Raw genomic sequence first — 10,420 nt, 5'->3', positions numbered from 1 at the left:
GATGGGAGTTGTAGGCCAAACCAGCTGGAGGGCTGCAAGTTGCTCACCTTTGGCACAGGGCTTCAGGTTGCCAAATTTCAGGGTTTGGCCTAAGATTTTATCCCTCCCCTTGATGGTCTCCAGGAGAAAAAGTGAAACCTCAAGCATGGCTCTTGCAGAAAAAGTGTGGAAAATCTACTGCCCACACCAGGCAGGGTGCTTTCTGGATCTCATTTTTGCTTCTTTGAACTCAGTTTTGAAAGCTGCTCTGGAAGTGTTGCTGAAAGGCGACATATAAATATTTCAGTTAAATAAATGCAGTGGTTGGGTTCACACAGTGCTACTTTTTGTCCATTTCCTGGCCAGTGGGAAAGCTGCTGTGTAGCCTGATGAAGAAGGCAAGAAAAGCAGGACTGTTGGGAGCACAAGTGTGTATGCAGCAGATAATTGATGGGAAAAGTGGTGCACATTTAGATGTTGATGCCCAACCAAATCCATTGGTAAGAACTGCACACTCACTGACTCACAGGCATCCCAGTGTAAGTCACATGGTACAGCAGAATGCCTGCAGATGTGAATGAGTATCCAATGAATGCGCATGGTTCCTGATATACATGCTGAATACTTCTTCTGCAAATGGATGTTCTCTGGATCTGAACGATTATCTCTTTAGGACAACCTACATGTTTGTTGTTGTTTTCCCCTAAAGGTAAAAGCAGGTGCAGGAGGGGGATCTGAAAATCCAATTGGGAGGCATGGTGCTGAGAAAAGAAGGTTAGCTCTTCCTTGCCATGTGAATTTGAATCCCCCTCCCCCCCAAAAAAGATCACTTTTTTCTTCTGATTCACCCAGCTTCACATGGGTTGGAGTAGCCTTTAGTTTGATATCATGAAGGCTTCAAGCAAACTCACACAGCTGTCAGATCATGCTCACCCTGTCTGAGTGAAGCAATGCCTGCTGAGCATGGCCACTGCCATCGTCAAAATTGTATTAAAAAAGGACAGGTCATATCACTGGGGAAACGGGTGCATCTCTTTTTTCCATTGGCTGCCTGAGTCTACTGAAGGGTCACCTGGCCTGTGGGACTGGGCAGGCAAGCCAGGGCACCCAAGGGGAAATAAATGCAGGACAGTGGGATGAAGAACCTGAGTGGAACACAAGGGGACAGTCCCTCTGTGTTCTGTGACAGGTTAGCTTACACACAGGACTAGTTAGCCCCGGCCGACACAAAAGTTGGCGACAACACAAATACCAGCCCCACAGACATATCTGAGCAGAGTGCAGGTTTTCCTGTGCCTGCCTGCTTTTTCCAATTCCAAATACTGCTATTTCTGCAATTATGGGCAGAAATTTGTGCAAATCGACCAGAACGCAGGACCAACTTCCACAGAAAACCTTGCTCGCCATCTAAATCTTGTGGTAGTGCATTGTGGCAAAGTGTGCTATTTACTAGGGGTGCACAAAAGTCCCTTACCTGTCCTCAAAGCTTTTCGCGGTGGGGGGGAGGCACTTCGCTGCTCCCCCCGCAAAGTTCAGGCCGGGGGGGAGGCTTCCCGCCTCGCCCGGCCGAAATTCAGGCCGGGGAGGAGGCGCCTCGCCTCGCCCGGCCACGAACTAAAAAGTAAAAAAAAAAAAACGCCCCCGTGATAGGCTACGTGACGATTAACGTAGCCTATCATGGCTAGATCTGCAAAGTCAGCCGTGATAGGCTATGTAAATCGTCACGTAGCCTATCACGGGTGACTTAAAAAAAAAAAAAAAGCAAATGGCGGCCCCCATAGGGAGCCGCCATTCGCGTTCCTTATTTGGTCGCTGTAGTCTACGTAAATCTTTACGTAGACTACGGCAAAAATAAGGGCAATGCAAATAAGGAACAGGAATGGCGGCTCCCTATGGGGGCCGCCATTATCCGTACGCGCTTTTTTTTTTTTTTTTTTAAGTCACCCGTGACAGGCTACGTGACGATTTATGTAGCCTATCACGGCTGACTTTGCAAATCTAGCCGTGATAGGCTACATTAATCGTCACGTAGCCTATCACGGGGGTGTTGTTTTTTTTTCTTTTATTGGAATGGCGGCGGCAGCAGCCGGTTGAAAGACCAGCTGCCGCTCCCGCCCCGGACGAAGACCCGCCGAACCGCCGGCCGGACCCGCCGCCGGGAGGGACATTCGGCAAAGGTAAGTCCCGTCCCGGGGGGGGTGCGGGGGGCGGGGGGGCAGAGAATTTCTCCCCGAAACTTCTTCGGGGGGCCGAACACGTTGGCGCTCGGCCCCCCGAAGTTTCGGGGAGAAATTCTCCGCCAACCCTACTATTTACATGAACGGATGTTGCACAATTTTGTGCCACCTGGACCGGGAGTTTTACGGGCATTTTTATGCATGTTAAGATTTGCACAAATCATGGCTCGAGTAAAAAAGAAAAGAAAAAAGACAGCTCGCAACGTGTGCAGAAGGGGGTGGACCTGGGGGGAATCTGGCAAGCCACTCACAAACAAAATGTGGGGGAGTTTGCCCAACCCTATGTACCCCCATAGCTCCTTGAGGGAGGGGTCTGACCATCCAATCCCCCTGATGGGGGGGGTTGCTCCACAGCAGGGGGAGAGGGAGCAGGTGCATAACTCTGTCCCTCAGCTTACTAACCTCCCCTAGCTTCAAACTGTATGGACTACAGAGCCATGTAATGGCTAGAGAAGTCTGCCATTAGTGGTTGAAGATGGTACTGCAGACTTCAATTACATGGACACATTTAAATTAATGCAGATTAAGTAATGTGTTTTAAAAACAAAATAGCCCCAATGTGCATACCCCTAGGACCCCCTTGGTATGCCTCCCAGGTTTCAGATGTCTAGGTTTCACAGTTTTGGTGCTATGGCACTGACAGGCAGATGGACAGACAGACAAATATCTTGTTCTGTTATTGATTGTTAGTCAAATGCAATTTGATGCAGATCATCAATGAACAAAATTTATTGATGCCGATCAAGTGCATCAATTAAAATTCGGGATTAAACCAACTAGGTTTTCTTTCATTGTCCCCATTTACAAGCAGTGATCATTGCTTAGTAGGGAAATTAGTGGTGGTGGGTTATTTTTTGCTGAAAATCAAGCATAGTAACTGAAGCTCCTTGGGGTCTCATAGTGAAACTGCACACTAAAAACCCTCTCGGATATATTCACAGTTGTATGGCTTCAGTCTCTTTCACTCCTGTTGTTTGGAGGTTATGATTCTCCTTCATTATATCCATGCCGTTGATATCCCAAAATGTTCCAAAAATGATGCACTTGAGACAAAGTCATCAGTTCCACTTGACGGCTTATCAGTTAGCAATTTGAGAACTTTATGGCTTCTATTTTCTCTGGTTCTGCAGGAGAATTTGCCATCTTTCAAGAAGATGTTGTCTGAGGAAAGCAAGAATGTGGTTATTGGTTTGTAGATCTACTGTTCCTGTGATGTACAGCAGGTAATGACGAACAAAGTGATGGCCCTTTACTCTGCTTCCGTACAATCTTTTGTTTATCTGAGATGGGAAGTAAGTAGGTACCTTGCAGGGAAGTGGGCGGGAAGTGGGATGAAAATTGTTTTCAGCTGCTGTGATGTTAGAGGTCACTAGGAAAGGAAGATGGCACGGGGGGTGGGAGGTTTAAAGCTTGATCCTATAGACCAGCGTATGCTGCTGGTAGAACCAAGGATATAACCTAAGGGCTTCTTCACATGGAGCTTTTATCCTGCAATTCAGATTGCTCACTCATGGACGTTTGCGGGCTCTTAAGATGATGTCGTAAACCTCCAGGGTATCTCCTGCACTAAATGACCTTAATTCCGTTTTTTAAATAGATCAGAGATAATGAGCTATCAAAATTACTCCACTTCTCATCCACTTGAGTTCCCTCCGTGAAAAAGGAAAAGCCGCAAGAAGAGGGGCTAGACCACAACACCATCTAGTGGCTGTATAATGAAATATAGGGAAGACTCAGATGAGGGGGAGAAGGAGGGGGGAACTGTGAGAGGGGAAGGAAGTGCATGTAACATAGGGGTGGGTAAATTCCCTACCTTCCGGTCCGTGGGGAATCTGCCCGTGGAGGGAGGCAATCCGATACTCCCCCCGAAATCCTCAGCAGCCAGCTACTCTCTGTGGTGATTCTGCAGAGCCGCACACCGGCTCCTTATTGTTGGTGAATGGCGATACGGCAATGGAGACCGCCATTACCATATCACTGAGGAATGAATACAGCTGCAAATGGCATAGCGGATGCCACTTGTGGCTGTAAAGCCCTTAGTTTAACCTAATTGCAACTATTTATGGCTGCATTTAGGTTAAATTAAGGGCTTTATGGCCACAAGTGGTGTCCACTATGCCATTTGTGGCTGTGTTCATTCCTCAGAGATATGGTAATGGTGGCCATCATTACCGTATTGGAGCTGGCGTGCGGCTCCGCAGAATCGCTGTGGAGAGGAGTCGGTTCCTGAGAATTCCAGAGGGAGGCGGAGGTAAGTCATTCGTTCCACTGTGGACTCTGGAGGCCGAATTCAAAAGAATCCAGCCTCATTTGGGTCCATGGCAGAATTCTCTGCCAGCCCTAGTGTAACAGGAGTCCGTCATGATCCTGCATTTAAAATGGAAGCAGAAAGCCCCCTTTTAAATGTGGGATTTTAGGCTGGTGTAGAGATTCTCTAAGCAGGTGTATTTGGAAGTAAGTCTGAATAAATGTGAATAATGAATGACTGAATAAACATGGCTAGGACTAGAGTATAAAACATCCTCCTCCTATACATGATGGATGCAAAGGCAGCTAGATTGAGAGTGCATAGTAGAACTACTAATAAAACTATATATTTGCAATTAAAAATAAAGCAAAAGCCAAACCAGGGGTGCAGAACCTCAAACCCTCTTTGGGGCCCGATCCAGCCCTCTGGGGCTGCCCAGGAAGCCACCCCCTTCCCTTGCCCCCACCGCTTTCCCCCAATTGTGTGCTCATTTCCCAGCTTTTGTGCAGTTTTCCCCCAGTTCTAAAAGGCTGAAATGCTTCTCCTAAGGCTTTGTTACTGGCAGTAAAAGCTTCAAGCTAAAATATGCTAGTGTTTTTGCCCTGTCCCTCTTGACTTTTGCCCAGCTCACCATTGGAATGCGGCCGCCAAGAGCTTCTCCAAAAAGGAATTTGGCCCTTGGGCTGAAAGAGGTTTGACACCCCTGCTCCAAACCTGCTCCAAACCATTTTTAATCCTATTGATTAAAAAAGAAAAGAGAAGGCCATGTTCAGGGTTTCACAACTGCACTGAGCCTGTGATCTCTCGGATGTCAAGATGGACTATACCTGGGCCATCCATGTCCCTTCCAGCCAAAACAGATTGGAAGGCCACCCCTGCATTGCAGCCAGGACCAGGACTGAAATTTCTCAGAAAAGAATTTTTGGAGAAATTAGCTGTGAATTTTCTTTCTGGGAGCTCTTGACAAACTGTTGGAGAATATCACATAGTCTGGATCCATCCCCTGATGAATAGTCTTTTCCCAGCTGCTACCCCCTTCCAAGGTACTATATTGTTGATGGAAAACAGCACCTTTGGGGGTAATGAGAAGTCTTGGGGGGAAGCTTTTTGGTGCGAGGGCATGCTCTGTATCAGGAACATGTTTTTGCTAGGATATGCCTTCTCTTCAAAAAGAAAGTGGCTAGACTAAAAGTACAAATACAAAATAAAACCAAACCATGCATAATGTCACATGTAGTTTGACCCTCAGTTAAACCTCAACATCATACAAGATTTTCAAAAGGGATGGATCTGTAGTTCTTCTGTTGTATTGTTAGAAAGAGCAACTTACTCAGGTTAGAGGTCCTTGGCCTTCCAAGCATGAAGGACCTCAGCAGTGTTCTTTTCAGACTTCCCACTGGGCAGCTTCAGGTCATCCGAGCTGTCCCCGTTGAAGTTTCCACATGGGGCACAGAGCTTCCCTGCAAGGGTCACCTTGACTTTCACTGTCAACTCTCCATCAGAACGAAGGAGAACCTGCATCTGAGATGCCTGGTCAATCAGGATCCCATCTGGAACCTTGCTCACAGACACAGTTTTGGAGACCTTGTATGGTAACCTCACTGATCGCCCATTTACCTGGAACATAGAAAGATTGGGGCATGGGATGCCCTGTTGAGTGAAGACTAAGAAGCCAGCAAGAACCTGAGATTCATAATGCAAACTGACCAATCTAGGGTGAACAATAAAGGCAAGCAAGCAAGCAAACACCTGCATACTATCATGGTATACACCAGAGGCCATCTAATTATCTCCTGGATCATGCAAGCCAAGCTTCCCCAACCCGGTGCACTCCAGGAGTGTTGGAATGCATGCAACTCCCATAATTTCCAGCCAGCATGGCCAATACTGGCTGGGAAGTATGGGAGCTGCAGTCCAACCCATCTGGCAAGCACCATGGTGGGGAAGGCTGATGTAAGCAAAGAAAAGGTTAAAGTGACTTGAGGGTGAAACATGTTTTTTAAGTGGATGCATGTTGAATTTTATTGATGGTTGTAGGAACTTCACATACAGTTCTTTCTGGCTTCCTCTTACCCATATCCTATCGTTCTTTTTCACAGTGATGGATGCCTCCCGGACGTAGATGTAAACGGCCCTCCCCACTACCAGGCCATCATCGTTGTCCTGTCCGATGCTCACTGTCACCCTGAACCAGGTGGCAGCACTTTCATCACATATGGAGGCCACGTCATAGACCCCACTGCAAAGGTACTTTCCCGAGGCACCATCGAACGATGTGAGCTTGGCTCCTGGTGTGACTTTGCACTGGCCTTCCTTGCGCTCACAGCCACGCACACCATTCTTAAGTGTGCAGATCTCATCGGCCCTGCAGATTGTTTCCTCACAGGTGACTTGGCCCATGGCCCTACAGGTGCATCTTTCCGTGCAGTTGCTTAAGAAGATGCTCTCGCCAGCCTGTTGGGAAATCCCCAGGGAAAGAATATAGTTACGACCATTGGAAAGGAGTATGAATATTGAAATAATGTTTTCCTCTTTTTTTCTTTATTTAAATTAATTAATTTAAAAGCTGTACATGCTGCCGCTCCATCTAAACATATCCACAAAGCAGCTTATATAAAATCAAGGTAATATTTATTGATTTTTTGTATTTTTATCCTGCTCCTCAGCCAAAAAAAGTCTCCCAGAGCGGCTTGCAATCAATGAACAAAGACGACCGTCCCTGCCTGCAGGCTTACAATCTAAAAAAGACACGACACACAAGGAAAAGGCAATGGGGAGGGAAGAGGGAGAAAAAAGAATTAGGTAGACTGTCAGCAGGGCTGGTGGGATGGCCCTGTCCCCCCCCCCCCGCTTCATCTCCCAAAGGAGGGGCAGTCCAACTGGAGCAGGCCCTGATGTTCCCTTCACCTGCTCCTGTCTCCCACACTCCTTCTTCTTCCCCACAGGAACATGGATGTCAAGATATACAGCTATGTTTTAAAACAAAATATACCAGACAAAGCAAAGGCAGCCAGAGCTCATAAAGCAGAGGTAGACATGATAGAAAATATGCACACAGCACAGAAATCAAAATGAGCTAAACCTGAGTGTTTCCAGATGAGGCTTTTATAGTGCCACTGCCCTGCCTCTTTCACAGAATGTTATGGTGGGATGTGTGTGTCCAGACGACAACTGCTTCCACTTGTAACCCTCCCATGTTTTCCAACCACATCTCCTGCCGTTTCCCTTAATCCATTAAGAAATTAAGACAGAACAGCTGCCAGATGTTGCAATACCGAGACACATCCTAGTGTAGATAGTTCCCAGGATAAATCTAACTGAAAATGGACTAGAGCCCTACAACCTAATCTATGGTAGTGGAGAAAATTTTCTGCCACCTTCGCATTGATTCGGTGCCATCCAGTAGAGCTGTTTTGAGTTGTGAGGAGCCTACCACATTCTGATTTCAAGAAGAGAGAGTAGCAGCGACCCTCGATAACTGTCAGCAACCTGTTTGTGAGGCTCTCTGTGGATAAAATCAGTCATCTTCGGAGGGTCTGCCCTATCATCAGAGGTATGATGAATGGATGACTACACAAGATAAGGCCTTCTCAGTGTTGGCTCCTAGACATTGGAAACCCCTCACTGGCTTCTTCACTGTTAAATTTCGAGATACAGGGCAAGACCAGTCTATTTTGGGTAGAGAGCCCAAAGCTGTTCTGTCATCCTTAAATGCTGGGATTTTGAATGAGCAACCATAAGCTTGCATGGTATGACATAGCGGTGACACAGCATGCATCACTTCATTTTGCCATTCAGGAAACAGAGAAATAGCAGGTGGAGGTCTTGAAAGCTTGTTCAGCACTACAATGCAACCTTAGGGCCTATTGTCGAGAGAAGAGATCTAGCAGTCAGAACCTAAGCCCATATAGCCAAAGATCAGCATGCTGAAGATAGGGATGGGCGGATTCTCTACCTGCTGGTCCATGGCGATCCTGCCCGTGGGGGGGGAGGCGATCCATTCCTCCCCCCGGAATCCTCTTCAGCCAGCTCTGCTCTGTGGTGATTCCGTGGAGCCGCCAGCTGGCTCTGAAGTGCCAGCGATACGGTCGCCATGCCATGTCGCTGGCGGAGGGGTATTGACGGACTGCGGACGCAAATGGTGTCCAGGACGCCATTTGCAGCCATAAAGGTCTTAGTTTAAGGTAAATGCAGCCGTAAGTTTATTTGTTTAATTTATTTATTTCATTTTTATACCGCCCAATAGCCGGAGCTCTAAGGGCGGTTCACAAAAATTAAAACCAAAGAACACACAATAAAATGCTACAAAATATATAAAACATTAAAACCACAGTAATCAATACAACCAGAATAAAACCAGTCCAGAATAAATTTGCATAGCCTAACATGTGAATGCCCCTTCACGGATCACTGCCTTGTTGTGGCAAAGGGGCTTGTGTAACTCAGTGAAGCCATAAGCTATGCCGTGCAGGGCCACCCAAGACAGACGGGTCATGGCGGAGAGTTCTGACAAAATGTGGTCCACTGGAGAAGGAAATGACAACCCACTCCAGTATTCTTGCCAAGAAAACCCCATGGAACGTATCACAAGGCTAAAAGAGATGACGCCGGAAGATGAGCCCCTCAGGGCGGAAGATGTCCAATATATTACTGGGGAAAAGCAGAGGGTATTTCCAAGTAACGCCAGAAAGAGTGAAGCGGCTGGGCCAAAGCCAAAACGACACTCAGCTGTGGATGTGTCTGGTGGTGAAAAGAAAGTCTGATGATGTAAAGAACAATATTGTTTAGGAACCTGGAATGTCAGATCAATGAATCAAGGTAAGCTGGAGGTGGTCAAACATGAGATGGCAAGATTGAACATCGACATCTTGGGAATCAGCGAACTAAAATGGACAGGCATGGACGAATTTAATTCAGGTGGCCACCATATCTACTACTGTGGGCAAGAATCCCTTAGAAGAAATGGAGTAGCACCCATAGTCAACAAAAGGGTGGGAAAAGCAGTACTGGGGTACAATCTTAAAAATGATAGAATGATCTCAGTACGAATCCAAGGCAAACCATTCAACATCACAGTAATTCAAGTCTATGCCCCAACCACTGAGGCTGAAGAAGCTGAGGTTGATCGGTTCTATGAAGACCTACAACACCTTCTAGAACTAACACCAAAAAAAGATGTCCTCTGCATCATAGGGGATTGGTATGCTAAAGTAGGAAGTCAAGAAAGCATCAGGATAACAAGCAACAGATCAGAAAGCAACAGGCAGCCATGGCCTTGGTGTACAAAATGAAGCAGGACAAAAACTAATAGTTTTGACAAGAGAACATGCTGATCATAGCAAACACTCTTTTCCAACAGCACAAGAGGCAACTCTACACATGGACATCACCAGACGGTCAATATCAAAATCAGATTGATTATGTCCTTTGCAGCCAAAGATGGAGAAGCTCTATACGGTCAGTAAAAACAAGACCTGGAGCTGACTGTGGCTCAGATCATGAGCTGCTTCTTGCAAAATGTCGGCTTAAATTGAAGAACATAGGGAAAACCACTAAACCATTCAGGCATGACCTAAATCATATCCCTTATGAATATACAGTGGAGGTGAGGAATAGATTTAAGAGATTAGACCTGATAGAGCACCTGAGGAACTATGGACGGAGGTCTGTAACATTGTTCAGGAGGCAGCAACTCAATCCATCCCAAAGAAATAGAAATGCAAGAAAGCCAAGTGGCTGTCTGATGAGGCTTTACAAGTAGCTGAGGAAAGAAGGGAAGCGAAAAGCAAGGGAGAAAGGGGAAGATATACCCAACTGAATGCAGAGTTCCAGAGAATAGCAAGGAGAGACAAGAAGGCCTTCTTAAATGAACAATGCAAAGAAATTGAGGAAAACAATAGAATGGGAAAGACTAGAGATCTTTTCAAGAAAATTGGAGATATCAAGGGAACGTTTT

At 46.4% G+C, this 10,420-nt stretch overlaps 1 protein-coding gene across 1 annotated transcript in view; it reads right to left on the bottom strand.

Annotated features, from left to right (window-relative positions):
* Window positions 1-2,046: 2,046 nt before the first annotated feature.
* Window positions 2,047-10,420, bottom strand: part of LOC146337909 (IgGFc-binding protein-like) — a 38,703-nt gene continuing 30,329 nt past the window's right edge. The window contains exons 9-11 of the mRNA XM_084815443.1: window positions 6,538-6,918; window positions 5,795-6,081; window positions 2,047-3,377 (exon numbers count right to left, since the gene is read on the bottom strand). Coding sequence (XP_084671569.1) covers window positions 5,800-6,081; window positions 6,538-6,918 — 663 coding nt within the window. The 3' untranslated portion in view covers window positions 2,047-3,377; window positions 5,795-5,799. The remainder of the gene's footprint in view (window positions 3,378-5,794; window positions 6,082-6,537; window positions 6,919-10,420) is intronic.

This window comes from Heloderma suspectum, chromosome 10 (assembly GCF_057233095.1).
Source record: "Heloderma suspectum isolate Gila_16-S chromosome 10, 16-S_ref, whole genome shotgun sequence".
Classification (NCBI taxonomy): domain Eukaryota; kingdom Metazoa; phylum Chordata; class Lepidosauria; order Squamata; family Helodermatidae; genus Heloderma; species Heloderma suspectum.
Note: the sequence above shows the minus strand (reverse complement) of the source record. Positions and strands in the feature narration are given on the sequence as shown.